This window comes from Balearica regulorum, chromosome 2 (assembly GCF_011004875.1).
Source record: "Balearica regulorum gibbericeps isolate bBalReg1 chromosome 2, bBalReg1.pri, whole genome shotgun sequence".
Classification (NCBI taxonomy): domain Eukaryota; kingdom Metazoa; phylum Chordata; class Aves; order Gruiformes; family Gruidae; genus Balearica; species Balearica regulorum.
Window position 1 is genome coordinate 34,987,774 of NC_046185.1, and position 24,105 is coordinate 35,011,878.

Sequence of the window (24,105 nt, forward strand, 5' to 3'; positions counted from 1 at the left end):
ATAGTCCTTAAACCAAGTTCTTTACTTACTCAACTTTCTCACTTCCTTACTTCTTTCCCAAAGCCTGTAATTTCAAGAATGTTTTTAGCCTGTAGCACCAGTGAGCCAGTACCAGGGATCAGCTGCAAACATGAGACAAGGACTGATCCGACTGCGGGAATGACTGGCTTGAGAGTAGGGGAAGAGATGTTTCCTTTCAGCTGTGCTCTTCCTCAGATTTAAACATGCATGAAACTATAGCCTTGCTTTCCCTGGATTTTTTGTCTTACACAGTCCCTTAAAGGGATCTAGTGTGTTCCTTTGTTGTATGAGTGTAATCGGGAATTTGATGACCTGGAAAAAATGTATTCAGGCAAAATGCCAACCAGAGAAGAGAATCCTCTGAACAGTAGGACCATGCACATGGATCTCGTATTTCTTTCTGTATTATTTCCCTTTATAGCAGTTGGGGGTTTTTTTTAATGCTTCAATTGCTATTGTTTCTGAAACCATGAACACATTTATATACTACAAAAATCGTTCAATAAAAGACAAACATAAAATCAAAACAAAACCACATTTGCTACATAAAAGGCCATAACATAACTGTTCTTTATTCCACTTGAATGTGTGAAAGTGTGCACAAGTTGGTCTGGTTAATCTTGCTAAATTCTACTTGTTTTCTGTAGCCAAAATTCTGTTTATTTTACTAGCCATTAATTCAAATAGCTAGTACTAAATTCTCTTGCATGTAGTGGTAAAGAGACTTTGTGGCTATGATATGTAAAAAAAAGCGATTAGAACATATTTCTTAGTAGTGTTGAACAGTTTAGAAAATACAGCTACAATGATAAACAAGTTCCATATTTGAATTTATTATTTGTGCAAAAAGTACAAATTTTTAAAAAAATTCACAATTTCAATCATCTTAAGTATGAATGTGCTGGCAAGGAGGCAGTGTTCTCTCATTGCCACTCATATAAGCAAAGACAGACAAAGAAGCTGTTGGTGCCTGCCAGAAATATCCGTTGCTATAGATTGAAACGTATAATATATATGTTAAAACCAGTTTAAGCTAGAAATGATAAATAGTGCTTTTAAAAAAACGAAATCTCTTTATCTCTGGATTCCTCTGGACCTGGCCAAGAATTGCAATTCTGTCTTCTACCCTAAGTGTCAAGGATGCAGTGTTTTGTCTGAGTGAACGTAGTTGTACCCCTGATTTTAGGGTCTGTCCTTGATGCTTTTCTTGCTTTCATAGTTCACAAGGAAGAAGACAAAAATGGCCCATATGAAAGACCATATGAGTACTAAGGAATTTTCTAAGCCAGTTTGTTCTTTTTTTTTTTTAGATTTATTGGTAAAATTTATCTGAAGATACTTTTTTCCTAATTTTTTTTCCACCTTTACTCAGTTTCTCTACAGATACTCTCAAATACTTTCATTTCTTATGTCTTTCCACTGTGTAGCAGCTAGCTGCTTTCACAGCTTAATTGCTGCTGAGCATATTTTATTTCCTTACTAACCTGTTTGTCATCTTGCCTTTTAACATTTCTGTTCTCTGACCTAAGCCTGCTGCTGCTAAGAGGCAATACCATTGTTCAGGGAACTTGTTTAAACAACATGTGCTTTGTTCCTCTTAAGCAGTCTGAAAAAATGTCATCCGAAGGATAACAGAGAGAAAAACTGTCAGACTTTTCATAAATATTTTCATCTGAGATTAGTGACGCTGCTTCTGTGTCTCACAGCCTTTCATCCCAGCAAATTATGAGAGAAACATGATTTGCTCCATCCAAAAAGCATTATAATAAGGGAAAGGAAAAAAAAAAAGTGGTTTAATTAAAAAAAAAATGTTATTTGCAGTAAGTAAATCAATGAACACCACCAATGTAGAGATTGTTCTCCTTAGTTAAATTACATTTTAGCTGTGTATAATCTTCTGTATGTAAAATATTCTGGATTAACTATTCAAAACTCTCCCATATACTTTCAGGATAACAGTGCCTTTTCCTAGTGTGGATTGAAAGTGGATTGCATTTTGCAAAATTGTGAAAGGTACTTGACGCAGAAGGCAGTTGGCTTCATGGATTCACTCCAAAGTAACTTACATTTTACATGTAAAATCTTAATACAGAATCATTGTTATGTGTGGGAAAAGAGAATACTAAAGAGAATTGGTGGAAAACATTAGTACTGTAGTTACCGTGTAGATCATTGGACTGTAGAAGGGTTTAGAGATACATTGATTTACTTGAAAGGACATTAAAAGCAAGTAGTTATAACCTGCAAAGAATTCTTTTAAGTAGTTTTAGTTGTGACATTGCCAGTACTAAGAGAAAAATAATGAAGTTTGCATTGATTATTACACATTATGCCATATTAACTGATCCAAATATCAGACTTTTTTTTGTTTATTTTACTTCAAGGACAGATGGATACCAAACACCTCTCTTAAAAAAAAATTAACAAAAAAAAAATAAGGGTGTTTAAGTTTCTGAATTCCAAACTTCACATTGTCAAAGTTTTTAAAGCTTGTGTTAGATGTAATTCATACACTTTAATGCAGAGATATTGTAGGAGGAAAAGTAATTAGCTGGAGGTGGACTCTTCTTTGCTTAATTATCCCATCTCCAGCAGGGCTAAATTCAGCTCTGACATACACTGGCAAAAATCTCATTCACACAGAAGCAACATTCAATTGGAGCACTGCAGTACATCATGCTCCAGTCTCACCAGATGGCATTTCTTCTTCAGGTGTGTGTCACTCAAGTTGTGTATATGCTTCAGGCAGGTTAGACTAGGGGGCTGTTTTGTTTGTTTTTAATAGCAGCATTCTTTCTTGACCTACACCTAGCTTAGCCTGTTCACGCTTTCATGTAGTGTCATAAGGATAGCATAGAAGGGGCTTACTTATTTCTTTCTCACTGTCAGTGAGAGAATGTGGTGGGTATTGAAAATACTTGTTCTCAGCTCAAACATTTCCAAACCCTTCCAGAATATCCAGAATTCTGTCCTGATCTAGTATTCTCTGGTTCAGATGCCCCACCCAGAAATTCCTAAACTGAGCAGATAAGAATCTGCATGCTTTAGATTTAGTCCATCTTGCAACTAACATACTCTTCCCCGTACAAGATTAAAAAGTCAATAATTCTTTCGCTAGGGAATTTGCATGTTCAGATATTTTATATGCCTGCCCTTATCTGCTGGAATGCACAATATGTGAGATTCATGACTGAAACTCTATCTTCTGCAGCAGCTCCTGGCCTCATCAAACCTTGAAGTAAGCTCCTGCTTTCTTCTTGTAAGGAATTAGTGTCCATTAAGTACACCACAGAGCAGACTAATGCCCAACTGCCATAGCAAAATGTCACAGAATAATAAAGAGTTAGCAACATACTGGTGATTTACACCCTGCTGTGATAAAAATTTCAGAATGTCAGCACCACTGATGCTCCTAACTTGTACATCAGTAGCCACAGTTACTCCAGTATGTGTCTCCATATTGATCCATGTTAGAGATAATGAGATAGAGCCACTTAATCTGGTCCATCACTGGTTTTGAGATATCAGTTAGCCCAAATACAAATTGTAGTATCAAATGCGCTTTATACAATGTTCATGGAAGAGATTTGATTCTCAGGTCTCTACCCATCTCACTGAAAAGGGGGCCATTCCTCCATGCACAGTGTTCTACCCACCACCAGCCTATCTGGCATCTTATGGGAGTGTTCTGTCAGTGAAACTCAGGATTGACTGAGAACTGGCAATTCAACTGTCCTCCAACCAACTGCTATCACACTTTTTCCAGGCACTGTCTTTTAGATACTGGTCTGCACCAACAAGAGATGAGAGTCTTCATCCTGTCACGGTCTGAGGCTTTACCATTGAGTAGTGTGTATGTGGAAGAATTAGGTAGCATGGTACATTATTAATGTGTCTGGACACTCAAAAGACTTAGGCACACATGGATGGTTAACATCTGGGAAGTCATGTCAGCTTCTTATTTATGCAGGGTCATCTTCCACATTAATGAGTGAGTGCTAAATTCAATGAAACTACTGTAGTAGACACCAGCCAATGGAAGATGTGAGTAATTTATAGACAGAGGCAAGAAAAAGAGCTTGAATGCTTTTACAGTGACTCCAATTGAGGCTTCTAAGTGGTATTAGTTTTATAGAGGAATTTTGTCAAGCAAAAGCACAGCTAAGGACAAAGATCTCAAACAACTCAACCTTATGTGAGAAAACTGTACCTAAGCTTTGGCTGACTGCTAGGTCTTGCTGGCGAGGAATCATCTTTTCATATAGGGTGGGGTGACACCTTGTTCTCATGAGAGCAGAGAAAGGCTTGATTTTAGTCAAACAAAAGGGTCCACTGTTAGCCACGTAGCTTTGCAGGAAGAAATGGACACATTTGATATGCTGACCGTTCAGGAGTGTGTAGCTGTGTAGCTTCAGGTGCTCTGGAGGAAGTGGGACCCTTCTAGAGATCATGGTTCTCCAGTGTGTAGATTTGGTGCTGTATATTCACCAAAAGAACTGGGACCTCTTACCCTGGGCAGTGGAGGACTGACACATCTGCTGTCTTAACAAAGATTGTACAATTGCCAAAAGAATTGTACCAGCATCACGCACAGAGTCTTATACCAGATGCTTCTGAGATGCTGCCATGGGAGTCAGCCTTCCTTTTTCTTTGACAATATTCTTGCTTCTGGGACAACCCAATGGATTTAACAAGAAAGCAGAGATCTCTTTTTAACCCATGCTAGTAGATGTGACCATTCAGACTCTATCTTGCCCTGTTCCCTGAAGACTAATTGTTAGGACCTCAGATGGCTGGGTCCTTAAATATAATTTTTCCTGACCAGCCCATTTAGTTTCAGTCTTCTATGCCAGAGACAGCTTTTTATTTCGTTTCCTTCTCCAAAGACTTTTTTCTCTGTGAAGCCTTTTCAAACAAAATTGACCTTCTTGCTTCGTGTAAGATCTATAGATGAGGTTCCTGCTTTCTTGGTGCTGGAAACTCCATGTATTTTTTTCAATGTAGATAAGAAAGGTTGTTTCTTTCCTGTCTTAAAAAAATCTGAAGTTGTCCCCATGCTATCTCACTTGTAGGCTGGTAATACTTGATTTTATCATATCATATTTAAAGTATAAGATTGATTCATTGTTTCTGGCATTTTTACAAAGATAATGCGTGATATACCTGAAATTATCAATAACGTATGCTGCATCTTGAACTTTTCCACGATGCTGTTACTCTACAAAATGTGTGATATGTTTAAGATAAGGAACTCCACTTCTGTTTTTATCTAGACAGCTAGCTGATGAGAGAGAACTGTAGTGCTGTGATTCATGGTGTGACCTGTATGCTTTCTGTCCAGACATTATGGAATTGAACAGCCTTGCAGTTTCAATTGTTATTCAAACCCATTAAATATGAGCAAAAGATATCATTCTTCTCCCCAGTGATAGCTCTTTTAACAAATTTACAGATTGAATTTCTACACAAGTGAACTCTGACTGAAGTATAAGAAAATCCTAGACATAAGAAATCCTAAAACCTTTCTTTGTATTTCTCCCTGTTCTGTGGAATTCTACCTTGATTGTCTGGTAGAAATCTAGTTTCCATGTTGACCCTTCAAAAAGAGATCATTTTGTATCCTATTTTCTCAGCAACAATTTGAATACTCATAACAGTACTTTACTACTAGACAGGTTAGCCATTCAAGAAAAAGAGTAAATTGTAAGACTTTGTAGCTGGACTCATACGAGAGTTAGAAAAAGCAACAGTCACAATCACATTTCAAGTTATGTTGAAGAAGCTCGACAGAATTCCTTGCAAACTAACCCATTGCAATGCTTTTTGCTGAAAAAAAGTCATTTTTTCAGCACTGGACTTTGCAGCAAAAGTTTTCATCATCTCAGCAGGCCTTTCACTACACATCTGTCTCACAGAGAGTAAAAATGTTATTTATATAATAGGATTGCAAAGTAAGTCTCTACTTGTTATCACGTGACTTCTCTTTTCAAATGACAAATCATACTCCATATACATCCACTTGGTGCCAGAGCATGCTTGTGCCGGACCAGCAAGTCTACTGTATGGGCCAGACCCTCACATTTTATTAAATATTGTCAGCTAAATGTAACATGAGGTCAAATTCCATGTTCAGTAGACATACACTTCATCGATAAATATAGCTGAAATTCTGACTATCATTTGAAGGGAGAGAGATTTTTCTTATTGTTACTATTTTGCTAAATATGTAAAATGGGATAATCTTTGAATTACCTTGCACTGATCATCTTGAATTATCAAATTCTTCAAGGAAGCACGTGTTTACTTTCCCTACTCTTCCAGTGACTCTTCAAGAATGTCCTCCATTCCTCCTTTAAGCCCCAGCAACATAGGCTTCAGCAGGACTGAGGCCTTCCCTGTTGCTGACCTTCAAGTTTCCCCATAGGATTCATAAAATAAGGTACATAGTCAGGTGAAGGTGGATCTGTACAGCCTCTAGGAAGGATCGTCTTATCTTGATACGCAACCTAACAAGAAAAGTTGTTGGGGTTATTTAGCCAAGAGAAGAGAAGGCTCTGGGGACACCTTATAGTGGCCTTCCAGTACTTAAAGGGCACCTACAGAAAAGATGGGGAGTGACTCTTTATCAGGGAGTGTAGTGATGGACAAGGGGTAATGGTTTTAAACTGAAAGGTGGTAGATTTAGATGAGTTATTAGGAAGAAATTCTTTACTGTGAGAGTGGTGAGGCACTGGAACAGATTGCCCAGAGAAGTTGTGGATGCCCCATCCCTGGAAGTGTTCAAGGCCAGGTTGGATGAGGCTTTGGACAACCTGGTCTGGTGGAGGGTGTCCCTCATGGCAGGGGAGTTGGAACTAGGTGATCTTTGAGGTCCCTTCCAACCCAAACCATTCTGTGATTCTATGATTTTAAAATAATTCATCCAGTCCACAGGCTTGTTTCAGGACACTGCTTTCCTAGGATTTATCAGCCCTTTCCCTGCCATGACACATGCCCTTGACATGGTGAGGTTCTTTTAATGCTCTCAAGAAAAATAGCAGGCAAAAGTATTTTCCTGTCACTCGGTGTTCAGACCCATGAAGTTACCACTGCCTGCCAGCTACATGAAGTGCTGTAGTGGCAGCAGTCACTCCTGTAGTGTTATTTATTGAAGACATGAATAGTGCAGAACTTAGTCGAATATGTATGTAGCAATGCCCAGCACTTCTGGAAAGCACTTCTGTGTGTGTGCAGCACCATCATTCAGTGCAGGCAGAGCAGATGCAGTGCTTCTGGCAAGCTGTGGCAGTCCTGCTTTGCAAAAGGGAGAGGATTCAGCATGTGGCCCTTCTCTGGGACTAGTAAAAGCTCGGAGATCTGCAATTTAGGAAGGTAACTTATTTAAGATACTTTACTGGGAGAGTAATTTTTGAGGCTCAGGAATTGCCTGTCAGGGCACCAGATCTCAAGATTGGGCCTTTGTAGGAACAGCTCTTTGGTGGGAGGGGGAGGGCAGAGTATTGCCTAATAGGAGATTTTTGTCTTACCGTGTGCTCCAGTGTCACAGTCATGAGGGTCAGTAAAACCCATCAACGTTTAGATGGATCGGAAAGTCTGATAAATCCGTGTTTATGTGATGAGACAAGAAGACATTAGGATTGATTATTTTGGGACTTGCTTCCTCCTTCGTGGCACACAGTAGTATTTACACTAAAATTCTGCTATTAGTGTCTCAGAAAAGACAATACTTGCTTTCTAGAAGAGGCTGGGGAAGAATGTCAGAGCTACAGATAAGGACTGTAGTAAGGAAAAGAAAGGAGTAAATAGACCATGACTAGCTCTGTTCAGAGGGTCTCAAAACAGTAGACTTCATGAGTCTGCAATAATTTGTTGCTCTCACTAGTGGTTACTGCTAAATACATAAGAATACAACAATGACTCCTAAGCCTTACTGTGCAGATCTGCATGACTTCAGCTGAACAAAGCAGTCAAGGATGGATCTAAACAGAAATAAATAGGCTTGAACTCTTTCAGCAGTCTTTGGATGCCACAAAAGCCTTTTGGGCATCTAAGCAAGATCGTCAGTCCTATGGGAACCAGCAGAGAGCAATGTTCCTGGTTTTTCAAATTTTCTGATAGCTGACATGACATACTGGTTATATATTCAAATTGTGTGCTATTGGCAGAGTTGTAGGTAGCTACAGAGGGTAAATATATACATATATGTTTATTTGGGGAGGTATATATATGAGAGAAGATTATTTTAAAGCTGTTAACTGCTTTATTTGTCATAAACCCAGATTTTGCATTTCCTTCGTGCTGGAGACAACAAAACCTGTGAAATAGCTGTCACCTGCTCTATGTCTGAAGTGATCTGACGTTATTTTCAATCCGCAGTGCTCTTCAGTTAAGAGGAATTACATGTTTACAGATGGAAGGATCATCAAAGTCTTTCCTTTGCTTGTTTATACTGTTCAGTCCCTTGATGTTTAATGTGTAATAGGAGCAGCTTGATTTGTATCTGCCAGCCTGGAGAAACGTCAAATCACATACAACCATCCCTACACTTGAACACTTGTCTTTAATGGAGAGCTTAGGTCTTTTGCTAATTAAGCTGTTCAGATATAACATACCATTTTTTTCTGTTATTCAAGTATTTCTGTGAATTTTTTTAACAGTTATCTTTAAACATGTCAGAGAATTTGTAACAACTGAAAACAGAAGAACTAATCCCAGAATGGTTTGCTAGACATTTTTCTATCAATACTGGTTTTTAGACATCTGACACCTGATCAGGGAACAGAAATGAACCATTCAAAGAAAGATAAGCCCAATTCAGTTTTGGCTGTCAAACTGTGAAGGACACAAAGATTAAATTTAAACACATACAGTTAATGCCTTTAAAGGGATGAAAATACTGCAGTTTTGTTTCCCCACTGGATTTTAATGCCTGAAGATATTTAAAGGACTGTTAGTTTTTTTAACATAGCCACAGATTATTTGAATTCATGTCAATATGTATGTTATTTAAACAGCTTAACTACACCATATTTTTTTTAGTTATAAATGCATAAATTGCACTATTATAGCTCATAAAGAATTATTTTGTTTGCCATTATGTTCAAGATATTTTTTCAAGCCTCCTCAAAACTATTTCAGAGTAAAACTTTATTCCATGGTCAATGTATCCTTTCTGTTCTCATTCGTTATGAAGATTTCAATTCATCGTTGTCGCCGCCGCCGCCGTCGTCGTTGTTGTTGTTGTTGTTGTTGTTGTTGTTGTTGTTATTATTATTATTATTATTATTATTATTAAATGGCAGAAATAAATGTGTGTGCACTACAGCTTTTGGAAGAGAGAAAGACAAATAAGCACCGAGCCACTAAGCCTGTAGTTGTGACTTTTTTCTTAGTATATTTTCTTCCATCCATCACAGTAATGAAGTCTTTGAATTCAGATACTAGAACTATAATCTAAGAAGTTACAGACTGCCAAAGTCCCTTAGGAAAAGCATGAAGCATACTCCTAGAAGAATTTATGATTGGGGAGTTTATCTTGCATTTTTTGAAGCCAGCAAATCCCCCAGAATTTTAAATACATTTTCACATTTTTCCTGTAATGTAATTTTCATACAGCTAGCATGTTGCAAGTTATATATATTATAATGTGAAGAGAGATCAGATACTGTTTTTATATTATGTATTTTGCTCTACAAATGCTTTCGTATTCCTTGCTAAAATATCTGTAACACTGTGCACATTTTTTGCCCTAAAATTTAAAAAAAAAAACCTTATCCTTAAAAAAACACATCAACTCTATATACAGGAGAAGTTAAGACAGATAAACGTTGTCTGGGATGGCTTTTGACAAAGGTTTCCTGAATAGGTGTACTGATTAATAGACCTTCCAAAAGTTTTCTAAGTAGATTTAATCTAACAAAAAAAAAACCCTAAAATTGTATTGTTTTCTAAAAAATAGCATTTGATTTCATATTTTCTGATTTTTTTTTTATTTTTACAAGTAATTGAAAGTGGTAAAAATCAGTAGAACACTGAAAAATATTAAGATAATATTTTAAATTGAAAAAAAAAGTCCATTTTGATACAAAAAAGAATTCCTAGTCTCTTCCTGTAAGCTGTTCTTATTTTTCATCTAGCTGTACCCCTGGGATGATGATGTGTTGTTGCTTTCTTACACACAGAGTCTAGAATAGCTGCCAGATACTAGTGTTGTTGATAGCAGTTGTAATACCTACTATTTTATTTCATTTGTCCCAGGTAGAGAACAGTTTAAAAAAAAAAAAAAGTGTGTCAGGGACGAAATCCAATGCATTAAACATACCTTAGAAATTCTCTAAGCAAATGATCACAACAGTCCATGTGTTCCCATTTCCTTGAGTAGACTTGCCTTCTCTGTGCACAGTCCTTACTATATAGGGTTCAAATGTATTTACCTCCTTTTTTTTCTTCATTTAACTATGTCAACAAGAGCAGCTGAAACTCAAGTGTGCATCTATTTTTTTATGCTTCCAGCTAGATTCAGCAGCTCTCTTCAGTCAACCAATATAATTGGCTTTGGTGATCGGAAACAACAAATTGTTTGCAAATATTCCTTCACCCCTTTCCAAAAAACTCCTGTCTGCAGGAATTAACGTTATGGGACCAGGGAACTGGAAGAAAATACTGCTCACTAAGGAGACTTAGTAATAAAATTGGATAGGATATGATCTATCCTGTAAAGTAGGAGAGGATATAGTCTGTCCTATAAAGTAAGATAGACAAATGCACATCAAGATTTATACTTTTCTCAAGATGTACTTGGCACTTAGTGACACGAAAAGATACTGGCAGTGAATCACCATCAGCAAAAAAGTGGAAAAACCCCTGTGAGCATAGTATACAGAAAGGTACTTTGCCCAAGGTGTAAATTTCCCCACAGGAAAACTTGCTTTCTGCTTGAAAGGATGCTGCTCATCTTGCTGAAATTGAAGACTGTGCCATCTTCGAGAATTCTATGCCAGTGCTAGGGTCAAGTACAATCAATATGAAAGCAAAACTTCATTCATTCAAGCTCCTGACGGACCTTGATGGATAAAATTGAATATATCACATGGAGAGCCAGCTCCATTATCAAGGGGCAGATTATCTGACGTGGACATAAATAATGCCAGGTTAGTGGGACACCTCAGGTTAGAGAGAGTAGTGTGTAAATGCAACTACTCTAGTGATGCTTAACAGGAATTTAAAACACTTTTAAAATTAAGACATCTGTGTGTGAGTGTTTTTCCAAACAGGTGAGCAAGAGTGAGGGCCTGAAAGACAGACTAGGAAAATTGAACTGCTTGTCTCAATTTTTAGAAGTGAGTTTTCAGAAGTGCCCTCTTTTTTTGGGGATGTTGTCCTTCATTCACCTAAAATCTTTCTGAACTGTTGAGTACACATGTGACTAGTGTAAGTTACAGAAGCGTGTACCTTGGCACCCCTGGGTTGCTGAGCGGTTCTGGTTTTATTGATGTGGACCATAGAGGTCTAAAGGAGAATGCCAACAGGTTCTGAATCTTCGCATAAGGTGGCAGCTGATTCCTCAACAAACACATAGATTGGTGTTTGCCATAAGACTATTCGTATATTTGTAGGCATGTTCATGCTGACCACTGCAGGAGTCTAACATCCACGCAGTTCAGAGGACGAAACTAAATATTTCAAGTTTCTTATTTTTAATGGAGTAAGAGGGTGGCCTCCAGTGAGATGATGACAGAACTTATGTCAGATGTCTGAAATACCTAATGTAAACAGTGCCTAAATCATGTAATCTCACTTCCTGTAAACAAAAGTCCGTGTCATTTTTTTTCTCAGAAAATGGATTAAAGAGGACTTTTAGTACACTGCGTAATATCATTTTAAAGACTTAGAAAGATCTATCTTTTTCTCTGTAAAATATACCCAAAACATTTCAAGGTTGACTACACCCAAATTCAGCTTCTAATCATTGGATCTGTTATATCTTTATCTGAAACACTTGTCTTCCCCATTTTGTCTTCCCCATTTTCCACTGTCAGATACCCATGTGTACTCCATAAGTGGCTTCTAAGTGTTTCTTCAGTAATGAGTAGACATGAGGCTCGAGAAGTTTAAGTTAAAAAGCTTGTCTTTTTAGAACCTCGATTATTCTCTGTCCTGATTTCTTTTTCCTTCTTGAGATGTAGATAAGGTGGGCATTGTTCCATTGGTGGTTTTATGGATTCTGTATTATGTAATACAGCAAGAACAAAGTCCTGTTTATACTTGATTTTTATCTCTATGTGCATAAAGACCACATTAACCCTCCCTTTTGCTGCAGTATGCGGGGCTAGCCAGCGTGATCTTATAATCCTTCTGTGCTACTTTCCATGACAGTCTCCCATACTGGCTAGATATTCTTGTTTCCCAGTGTTCTGTTTCAGTTAAATGCAATGGGTTTTGGAGTTGTTATCATTGAATTTTAGGTTCAAAAAACCCAAGAGGGTTTTTTTTTTTAATCCAGAAGTTGTGTAATCTGCTAACTCTACCATAGTATGGTTTAGCTTGTATGGAGACATTATAAAAGTAAAATACTAAACAACTCTGTAGCAAAAAACAAGTCCTAAGGTAAAATGCACATATCAACCCTTTTCTTTGATGTCTTCTCCATTAAGTTTTGAGATGTGTCAGAGAGCTAGCTTTTAATCCATTTTGATGTGCCTTGTTAATTCCATGTAATTTATGCTGTTGTTTAATTATGTTGCCATAGGGCACAAAATCAGAAACCTTGACAACAATTCAAGTATGTTAAATCAAGGCAATCTAGATAAGGTACAGGACACACAATTTTTACATGTGTATGAAGTGTTTGGCAAAATACTCTATGTTAAAGCATGATGTCTGGCATGATATACTATTTGATTGTAAATCTTTATGGATATAGACCCAGTTTATTTATGCTGTTATTTATGTGCAAGACTGACATCTGGCTAACCAGTCATTACTCCCAGCTTATTTTTTCAAGTACTGAAATCAGGTTGGCTCTTTGCCAATTGTAAGGAATTTCCTCAGTTTTTCCGGAGCTGTTAACTAAAGGTTAGTATTTTTTCAGTTCCTCTAATATGTGTTAGGACTGAAAAAACCCTAAGAAAAGGATTTAGGCTGGGAAGGAGGAGTTTTCATTAGGTAAGGTGATACAGAGCAATGTGCCAGCAGTGTGTACATAACAGATCTGCTTATGCTTCACTACATGAGATTTTACTGGTAGTACCAAGGTAGTCCAGTTCCTGAGTGAAGTCAGTTCATGAAGAAGGAGTGGCTGGTTGAAACTAAAATCTAACAAAGCACAAAGGAAATTGATCAAGTAAAGCACCTCCGTGCCTGGCAAGATCATGGAGCAGACCCTCCTGGAGACTATGCTCAGGCACATGGAAAATAAGGAGGTGATTGGTGACAGCCAACATGGTTTCACTAAGGGCAAATCGTGCCTGACAAACTTGGTGGCTTTCTATGATGGGGTTACAGCGTCCGTGGATAAGGGGAGGGCAGCTGACGTCATCTACCTGGACTTGTGCAAGGCATTTGACGCTGTCCCGCACGACATCCTTGTCTCTAAATTGGAGAGACATGGATTCAATGGATGGACCACTCGGTGGATAAGGAATTGGCTGGATGGCCGCACTCAAAGAGTTGTGGTCGACAGCTCAATGTCCAAGTGGAGACCAGTGACGAGTGGCATCCCTCAGGGTTCAAGCATTGGGACCAGCACTGTTCAACATCTTTGTCGGTGACATGGACAGTGGGATCAAGTGCACCCTCAGGAAGTTTGCCAACAACACTAAGCTGTGTGGTGTGGTCGACACACTGGAGGGAAGGGATGCCATCCAGAAGGACCTTGACAGGCTGGAGAGGTGGGATCGTGTGAACCTCATGAAGTTCAACAAGGCCAAGTGCAAGGCCCTGCACGTGGGTCGGTGCAATCCCAAGCATGACTATAGGCTGGGCGAGGAATGGATTGAAAGCAGCCGTGAGGAGAAGGACTTGGGGGTATTGATTGATGAGAAGCTCAACATGAGCCGGCAGTGTGCGCTTGCAGCCCAGAAAGCCAACCGTGTCCTGGGCTGCATCCAAAGAGGTGTGACCAGCAGGTCAAGGGAGGTGATCCTGCCCCTCTACTCTGCTCTTGTGAGACCCCACCTGGAGTACTGCGTCCAGCTCTGGGGGCCCCAGTACAGGAGAGACCTGGAGCTGTTGGAGAGAGTCCAGAGGAGGGCCACGAAGCTGATCAGAGGGCTGGAGCACCTCTCCTATGAGGCCAGGCTGAGAGAGTTGGGGTTGTTCAGCCTGGAGAAAAGAAGGCTCCGGGGACATCTAATTGTGGCCTTCCAGTACCTGAAGGGGGCCTACAAGAAGGCTGGTGAGGGACTGTTTATGAGGGAGTGTAGTGACAGGACAAGGGGTAATGGGTTTAAGCTGAAGGAGGGTCGATTTAGATTAGATGTTAGAAAGAAATTCTTTGCTGTTAGAGTGGTGAGATAACTGAAACAGATTGCCCAGAGGCATTGTGGATGCCCCATCCCTGGAAGTGTTCAAGGTCAGGTTGGATGAGGCTTCGGGCAACGTGGTCTAGTGGAGGGTGTCCCTGCCCATGGCAGGGGAGTTGGAACTAGATGATCTTTGAGGTCCTTTCCAACCCAAACCATTCTATGATTCTATGAAGAGTTTTTAAGTTCAGACTGCTTGATTGAAGACATATATCTCATTTGATCAGTTCAATCTGTAGTTTAGGAACACTTTAAGTTTCTCACTGACATGAGGCTCTGGTATTACAGTATCTGTAAGTCAGACTTTTTTCTCTCTTCATTTCTCTCTGAGACTCCCATTTCTTGCTGGTATTCAGTGACCTACTCAGACTTCTGAGGTATATTACAGCAATGAGTTGTTGAGAGTGATGGAGCCAAGAGTTCTTAGGTAGCTCTACATAGTTGTGCACGTATGTATTTTTAATCCTACCATAGCAGAATATTGCTTTTCACCCAGTATTATCACTGAAAGAAGCTGAGGAGGGTGATTAGCACACTTGATAAATGCCAGTCTTTCACTTGCAATGTTAAAAAACACATAGATGCTAGATAATCTAGCATTCATTACTGATATACAGTATCAGAAGAATATGGAAATAAATTGGGGACAAGAAGAAAATTAAACTACCAAAGAATCATTCCTTAAAATTTTTCTCTTTCTCTCCAGCTCCTCTTTTCCTGGAAATGCTATTGATCTCTGTAGTGATTTTATCAGAGCTTGGTTATGCAGAATTTAGCCTGCAATAGATAAAAAGAAATGTAAAAATGTTGGAAAGTTTCATACCTGGTAAAAACCAACAGAATATTCTTTGCTTTTTAGAAAAAACACTGAATTTTAGAATTTAGGAAGATGGAATTGGTTTTTAGAGAATTCTAGATTCAAAAAGGATGATATGGGTAGTCACGTACCATATTTAATGTTACTCAGACAAACCTGTTTGAGCTGTCATTAATTAGATATATCTCTGAGAACTTCAGGTAGGTTTAGCCTTTACTGATTTTTTTTTCAATATGGAAATCTGTTAATAAGTAACATTGTTAAGATTATTAATTTAGGATAACTTGATAGGAACATAATTGTGTTTCTTGTATTTGGCAAATAGAAAACAGAGAAAATTATTTGTATCATTTTAAGAAATAGAAGGCAAACTCCTGGAAAGCTTTATGCTGAAATCACTATGTTTAATAAAAGCTGAAAAATGAAATAAACATATGTTGCTTACATTTTTAGTTGACTGTGAACAAGGCAGCGTTACAGGTGAATTGAAGGATGCCATGGCAATACAAAATAATCTGGAGGGTAACGGACAGTTCTAAATAGGGTTTAAATTTAGATATATATTACATAATGCATTCTAGACACATGGCATTATATACAAGCATTGTTGCTGAAGAATGCTAGATAATGTTGTTTAAGCTCTTCAGCTTTCTATATTCTTCCTTCAAGTCATTTTTTGGACATAAGTAGGTAGAAATCTGATTGTAGTATTGCTGGAAGGGTATACTGCTTGTAAGAAGCCCCTAACTCTGTGCTCATAATCTCTTGAGTGTAGCTAAAATGATGTGTATATGTTTACCTACCCAACCAAACACAAAAAAGAAAGATATGAGTAGCGATATCAGTTGTCCCACAGTCTAGAAAGCTTAGGCTTCTTTCAAAATCACACCCTGATATGAGTCCAAATAAAATTTCTAACAATAGCAAAGTTACTCAGTTAGCCATTGGTCCTCCGGCCCTTGCTTACTGATGACAGAGACTGATACAGGGACTATATCACTAGATATAATGAGCCCTTGCTCACTGGAGATATAGGGACTCCGCATGCAGTTACCTGGTACTACCACTCTCCATGAGCTACAGCTGCGTGTTCCTTTTTAATGCAACTACAGTTTGATTCCTGCCACGGATACGACTTAATTTTGTCCCTGTCTTGATTACATTTACCACAACTGTGGACTCAATTAGTTAAGTGGTATTCTGTCCCTCTAAATATGAATTGGTTTTGGTTTAAACACTGCAATTTTGTACTGGTTTGAAAGCTTTCAAGCACGTGTTTGAGACATCATGTGGAATATTACTGGTAGCATAATACTTTCAAGTAGATATACATGTAAAAACACATGGCAGTTTGAAAGTTAGTAATGTGTATTATGTGTTACAGTTGCTGAGAATGAATTTTTACAAAGGACTACCTGTTCACCTAAAAGAAAAATCATTAAGGGTCCTCTGCTGTGGGTAAGAATCTGAATGTAGCATTGCAAAGCAGGTCACTCGTCATTTTCCCATACTGTTTTGCAGTCTGTGGATTGTTGCCTACTTTCCTGCATAGTTTCTATTTTGCTGCTGAAACTTCAGATTGACCCTACCTGGAGAATGTGTGCAACAGCATGCAAAGCCTACTGCAGTCTTTCTTGGCTGGGGGAGAGGAAATGAGACTTTTTTTTTAGTTTTCTCTTTCGAAAGTTCTTATAAAGATTTCTTGTCACGGCAAAAGATGTAGAGCTCTCTGGGAAAAAAAAAGCAATTCTCAAGTAGATGGTGGTCATTCAAATGTGGGTCGTTTTGACTTGATATATCATAGACTTAAATTGCCATGAATAAATACTGATAATAAACAAAACTTCAAGAATTTACAGTGACAAAATCACTCCAGGAACAAAAGGTAAAAAAGGCTTTCCCAAACTGTATAAAACATAAATGGAGCAAATGGATTCTGTTTCAGTGGGGCTACCCTGCTTTGATAGCTCTCCCTTATAAACATTGTCATTAAAAACATATTTCTATATAGTCTCTGATACACTTTGATAGTGTGGGGGTCAGTGCAAGGCAGAGTAAAACAAGTACAAACAAAATGTAGTGCCAAGCAGCAGTAACTGTAAGCAGGTAATTTGGAAAACTTAGAGACAAATCAAGTGTGGAAGTAAGAATAAAAATAATAATAAAGGAAATTAAATAGCAACAGAAAAATTATTTGATTCTAACACTTATGAGTAAGTGTGCAGGAAGTGAAAGAAATGTCTGAATATACAGTTGCAAATAGAGATAATAAAGTACACATTGCTGAAGTTAGCCAGTAAAGCATCCAAATGCCAAGGTGATAAACAGTGAATAATGCAAATAATGAAAAGCCTGTGTTCACAGGCAATGCACAGTACTTCTATTCTGTACAGAAGGGCCGGCTCTGCCGGTTTCTCCTGTTCTTTTCACATTTGCCATATGCCGTCAGTGATATTATTTGCTGAAGAGGCCGTGTCATGGTTCAACCCCAGCCGGCAGCTAAGCACCGCACAGCCACTCACTCACCCCACGGCAGGATGGGGGAGAAAATCAGGAGTGTAAATGTAAGAAAACTTATGGGTTGAGATAAAGACAGTTTAATAAGTAAAGCAAAAGCCATGCATACAAGCAAAACAAGACAAGGAATTCATTCACCACTTCCCATGGGCAGGCAGGTGTTCAGACTTCTCCAGGAAAGCAGGACACCATCACTCCAAACATCCTCCTCTTCCTTTTTCCCCCCGCTTTATATGCTGAGCATGACATCATATGGTATGGAATATCCCTTTGGTCAGTTGGGGTCAGCTGTCCCAGCTGTGTCCCCTCCCAACTCTTTGTGCATCTCCAGCCTACTTGCTGGTGGGGTGGGGTGAGAAGCAGAAAAGGCCTTGGCTCTGTGTAAGCACTGCTCAGCAATAAGGAAAACATCCCTGTTTTCAGTACAAATCCAAAACATAGCCCCATACTATGTATTATGAAAAAAATTGACTCTGTCCCAGCCAAAACCAGCACATTTTCCACCCCTTTTTCCATACTATTCACATCATGATGAGGTCCCACACTATCCAATACAACCTCATTACCCACCACCCCCCTTCCGATCCTTTGATATAATGCACAGATATATTCCTTTAGTCTATGGACCACCCCTGTAAAATGTCTTTCAAATGTCCATAAATGTCCACCGAGTTCATTTAGCCCATGACTTTGGGCCCCATCTGTTATGGTGGTCACTCAGCACGGGAGAGGTGATGTCTTGTATGGAATTACTGGACACCGAAACCAGCTCAGGTCGTGTCACTGCTGCACTTACACTGCTTCTTATAAGGCTTGTCCTCCACTGGTTCAGGTGGTTCCTGCTGTAGTAATTCCTGTAACATGCAACTCAAATTATGAGTTACAACAAATTAAAGGTATTTCCATTGCAATCTCCACCCCGGTCACTTTGGACCAGACCATCAGGTTTAACATTGCAATGACCTCCTTCCCTTGCTCCTGCTCCAGCTTGGACTTATCCACAGACTGCAGTTCCTTAGGGGTGTACCTGCTCCAAGTGGAGCCTTATCTATGAGCCACAGTCTCTCCAGGGGTATACCTGCTGCAGCATAGACTTATCCACAGCCACAGTCACTTTGAGGTGCATCTGTTCCAGTGTGGCCTTCTCCATGGGCCATAATGCCTTCAGAGATATACCTGCTCCAGCATGGCAATACCCACAGCCACAATTCCTTCAGAAGTAAACCTGCTCCAGCACGGCCTTACCCATGGCTGTAGTCCCTCTGGGGGGTGTACCTGCTCTATCATGAGCTTATCCATGGCCACACACTTTGAGGTGCTCCAGCATGACCTCGTGCACAGTCATGATGCTTCAAGGTGTACATGCTGCAGTATGGACTTATCCTTGGGCCACAATCCCTTGAGAGATATGCCCGCTGTGGCACAGATATAACCACGGCCCCAGACACTTCGAGATATACCTGCTCTGGTGTGGACTTATTCACGGCCACAGAGGCTCTAGTGTGTCCTGTTCCTGCAAGGGCTCATCCACAGGTCACAGTCCCTTCCACTCAAGTTCACACTGGAGTTCCAGCCTGTCCAGTACAGCAAAACAGAAACAGCAGTGATGCCCTGGCCATCTGCCAGCCCAGGCGCATCGCCATCGCTGTTGTCAAATTGTTCCCAGGCACAGCGCAGTAAGACGATAAGCAGTACAGCAGTACAGCAAGCAGTGAAAGCAAAAAGCAGCCACTCATGAGCACTAGGCTCTACTATACAGTAAGGCAAGCAAGCCCCATGGCAGGCACAGGAGCCTGCCAATTAATAGCTAAACAGCAATAACAGCTATAAATTCGATCTAGGACATTCCAATCAAATCTGTTGTTATCTTGAACCCTTCGAGCCCCACATTGGGCGCCAAAAAAGACTGTCGTAGTTTAACCCCAGCTGGCAGCTGAGCACCAAGCAGCTGCTCGCTCACTCCCTTACAGTGGGATAGGGGAGAGAATCGGAAGTGTAAAAGTAAGAAAACTTATGGGTTGAGATAAAGACAGTTTAATAAGTAAAGCAAAAGCCACACACACAAGCAAAACAAGACAAGGAATTCATTCACCACTTCCCATGGGCAGGCAGGTGTTCAGACATCTCCAGGAAAGCAGGACACCATCACATGTGACGGTTACTTGGGAAGACAAACACCATCACTCCAAACATCCCCCTCTTCCTTCTTTCCCCAGCTTTATATGCTGAGCATGATGTCATATGACATGGAATATCCCTTTGGTCAGTTGGGGCCAGCTGTCCCAGCTGTGTCCCCTCCCAACTCCTTGTGCATCCCCAGCCTCCTCACTGGTGGGGTGGGGTGAGAAGCAGAAGAGGCCTTGGCTCTGTGTAAGCACTGCTCAGCAGTAGAGAAAACATCCCTGTGTTATCAACACTGTTTTCAGCATAGATCCAAAACACAGCCCCGTACTGGCTACTATAAGGGAAATTAACTGTATCCCAGCCAAAACCAGCACAGGCCGTCAGGGAAGTGTCTCAGCACAGCCACGTGCATACACTTGTGGCTGGCTGGTTGAAGGCCTGCTCAGGAGCATAAACGCTGTTCTTGCGCCTCAACCTCCTGCGCCTGTTGAGTTCCTCTTGTTGCGTTGTCTCTCAGCGACAGTACAGCACTGAGGCTCCGCTCAAGAGTGTCACTGAGACATGCCTTGGCAGCGTTTGCGTCTGAACATTCGCTCCTGTTCTGGGCTGCTGGAACTCCTGACTGTGAGCACAAAAAGGGCAGAATAGCAGGAAGTGTGAGTTAAAAAAAAAAAAAAAAAGTGGGAGATAAGACAGCCAAGGAAAGCAGCGTTCACTTGCCTTCTGTTCCATTAGCTTCTTCCTGCAGTGGTTTGCTTCTGCCCAGCTCCATGTGACAAAGTTTCACTAGCTTATTACTCATGTCACCATTTAATTCCCTCACTTCTTTGATACTGTATGTTTAGACTAGATGTGTGATTTGCTTCTTGGATATAGTAACATAGAAAATTCACAGGCATCAATAAATAACTGTACTATCCTGGCAGTATATTTTCCTGATGCTGGTCACTTAGTATATTAGCTTTTAGAATGTCTATTGTAGCAGTGGCAGTAGTATTAGTCTATTTTTATATGGGAATAGTCTGGTTGTTCTATCATCACAAAAGGATGATCAGTGTCTAGTTTATCTATGTGCAGACTACATTATTGTCTCACAAAACAATGTGCTAGGATTGCTTCATTAAGTTTATGCTACATAGACATAATTATGCAGGAGCTAAGAATAGCTCATCTAATTGAAAATAATGATTATAGAGAAAGAACGAGTTTGATTACTGTTACTAAGCAAGCACATACCGTACAACCATTCATGAACCGCTGGGAACACATATGGGATTATACAATGTATTTGTTTTGATTAACAGTTTCTTTCCCCCATTCTGGGTACAAGTCAAAGGTGTTCCTGCTTCTTTGCTCATTATCTTTTTTCTCTCAGTGACCTAGAGGGACCTGTGAGAAGGCAGCATGAGCTGCTATTTATCCAGTAAATTATGACAAGCTAAGCTTTGCAATAAAATTCAACATTTATCCCCACACACATTTTAGGGAGGATGTAACTTAAATAAATCTTCTCCAGGCACCACAGATGAAACTGTCTATGTGGTTTTTTTATGTCTGTGTTTATACTAGTACCCAACGGGATTAAACATCCTTTTCGAAATGCAAAGTCTGCCATACTGTTAATCTCTTGGTGCTCATTCTGGTTAATGCTAACATTTAATTCTTGCTTCATCTAAAAGACATAGAACTCTTCTTTAGCTCAAAGTTGCTGCTGCTGTTGTCCTCAACTAATTTTTTTCTTACTTCAGTGTCAGTTTTCTACTAGAATGTTATGAGAAGATTCCTGAGATCATGCAATTTAATATATCTGGTTTAGAAATGTTTTTAATATCTCTAGAGGCTCAAAACACTCTGCCGGTTTGCCATGTTTAGCTTCCCCTCCATTCTAATGAACCATTTCGTAGCTCTAGGCTATGTGCTAATGCTGTAGAGGCGCAGAGAGACCACTGCCATCAGGAATTTTTAAACAGATGTCTGTTTAAAAAATGGAGTGGGGGGAGGGGGGAAGATGGGACAAACAATGATGCAATCTTGCAGTAACACAAGTATCGATTTACACAGTTAGGAATCAGAGGCACTTGCACAAGCTGTTCTTGAGGCTTTTCAAGAAATAGCAGAAGGAAAAAGTGGAAGCAGAGGGCAGATTACTTTACAAAAGTATTCCAAACTGTTGTCTTAACTTCAGAAAAGTTACCTTGGTTTGGATTTGAAATTCAGTGAGTTACAAGAATTTGAAAGTCTCCATTTATACAAATGCCTATTGAAGCATTAAACGCATGTTCCATCCCGTTCCTTTCCAACACGGTCTGATCGTGGAAGATATTTCTCAGATTTTTGGGCCAACATACCTCAGTTTTGCTCTTCAAAAATTTTACATGGCACCCATCACTGAGCATTAACTTTGAAATGTTGTAAAGGTAATAGTGTTCCACAGTCCCCTTGAACACTGTGTATCCTGGTCTGACAGCCCCCTGTTTAGGAGTCAGCGTGGTGGCCCAGTCTGACCTTCTGGACACTTCTGTACACGTTCTGGTGTCGTATATTAAAATCGTAATCCCAGGTTTTGATCAGATACTATTTTTTTTTCTATTTAGAAATTTTAATTATAAGGTTGGACTCTAAATTGTATACCTACAAGTAGATGTGATACAAGGATGAATGGGACTGAAGAACTGAGTAGAATAATGTGTTAATTCTGAAATACTTTGATTTGCAGTTACTCACAGCAAGTGGGCATAAGAGTGCACTATACAGTATAGTGTATGGTAGCTGAGGGCAGTAGTCCTTTGTTCTCACATTATTGGTGCAACTCGTAAAAGACTCCTCTGCATATAAACTGTTTTCTACTCTGTACAGAACTGCACATGCAAGAGCTAAAGCTGATGCTGCGGATCAGGCTGCTCAGGCTGCTCGCCAGGAATGTGATATTGCAAGAGCAGTTGCCAGAGAACTTTCACCAAATTTCTACCAACCAGGTAATTAATTATACACTGGGGTTTTTCTGGCTATTTTTTTTTTTTTTCTTGCAGTGAAAGGATTCTGTGTTAAATTAAAAAGTTGATTTCATTCTGAATGTTGTCATTTGTACAGAAACAATAGTCATGTGTAGGTAGTGAAGAGTGTACATTGCTCAAGGAGATTTTGTTTTCATTTTTTAATCATTTGATGACTGTTGCTTTGTATGAAAACAGTTGAGTGTTGAAAAGTCAGAATCAACCATACAACTTTGCCTCAAATTAATAGCTTCTTCAGGACAGTGTTAAAGACAGACTTCAGAGAACTTAAATGAACAGAAATTTGGGTTATTTCTATAGTGTGTTTATTGCGAGAAAGATCTTTAGCTTTTTTACTGACCAAGGGAATTCTTGGCAGTCTTGGTTAACTTGGTTAGTTCTGGAGAATTACACATATATAACCTGTGAGGGAATCTTCCTCTGTTATGCCTGTGATGCTCTGTGGAACATTAGTCCCATACTCAAGGTATCATAGAATTAAGTCTGTGTCATCTATATCAACACTGCAACCCATTTTCACCTGTAATGTGATTTGGAAAGTTGCTATATAAAAAGAAGCAAAGTGGGTTTTGCTTTGTTTTGCTAATGTCTTTCCACGAGGCTAATATTCTTGTGTACTACTTTTTAGCTTAAGATTGAATAGATAAAATGGAACTCCACTTGCCATTTTAATGTATTTTCGTTAGTCTGTCCTTTCTTTCACCTGTCAAATGAGTGGAGTCATATCTTGTTATTACTTTTCAAGAACTTGCTTGCACTTGTATGCTGATATAGGTTATAGCTCTGAGATTCATTTTCACTTACCTTCATCTTCTGCACATCCTTATTTCAGCCACAAATGCCTTTATCCTTAAATGTACTCATATGGTGGATGCAGGCTAACATCATAACCCGCAAAATCAAAGAACAACAACATTCTTCAACATTTTCTAACAATCCACCTATTTCCTTCAATTTTTAGTATAAATGTCCACTATCTATAAACCATTACTGGTTTATATAGATATAAACCATTACTATCAGTTAGCTGACAGAAAAGAACGTATTTTCTTCTTTATTCCTAAGTGTTTAGTTGTAGAGAGCAATCTGT

At 39.4% G+C, this 24,105-nt stretch overlaps 1 protein-coding gene across 4 annotated transcripts in view; it reads left to right on the forward strand.

The window, feature by feature from the left end:
• JPH1 (junctophilin 1) overlaps positions 1-24,105 on the forward strand; it is an 87,310-nt gene that overhangs the window by 34,597 nt on the left and 28,608 nt on the right. For all 4 annotated transcript variants that reach the window (XM_075743860.1, XM_075743859.1, XM_075743861.1 and 1 more), the window contains exon 3: positions 22,858-22,976. In XM_075743860.1, coding sequence (XP_075599975.1) covers positions 22,858-22,976 — 119 coding nt within the window. The remainder of the gene's footprint in view (positions 1-22,857; positions 22,977-24,105) is intronic.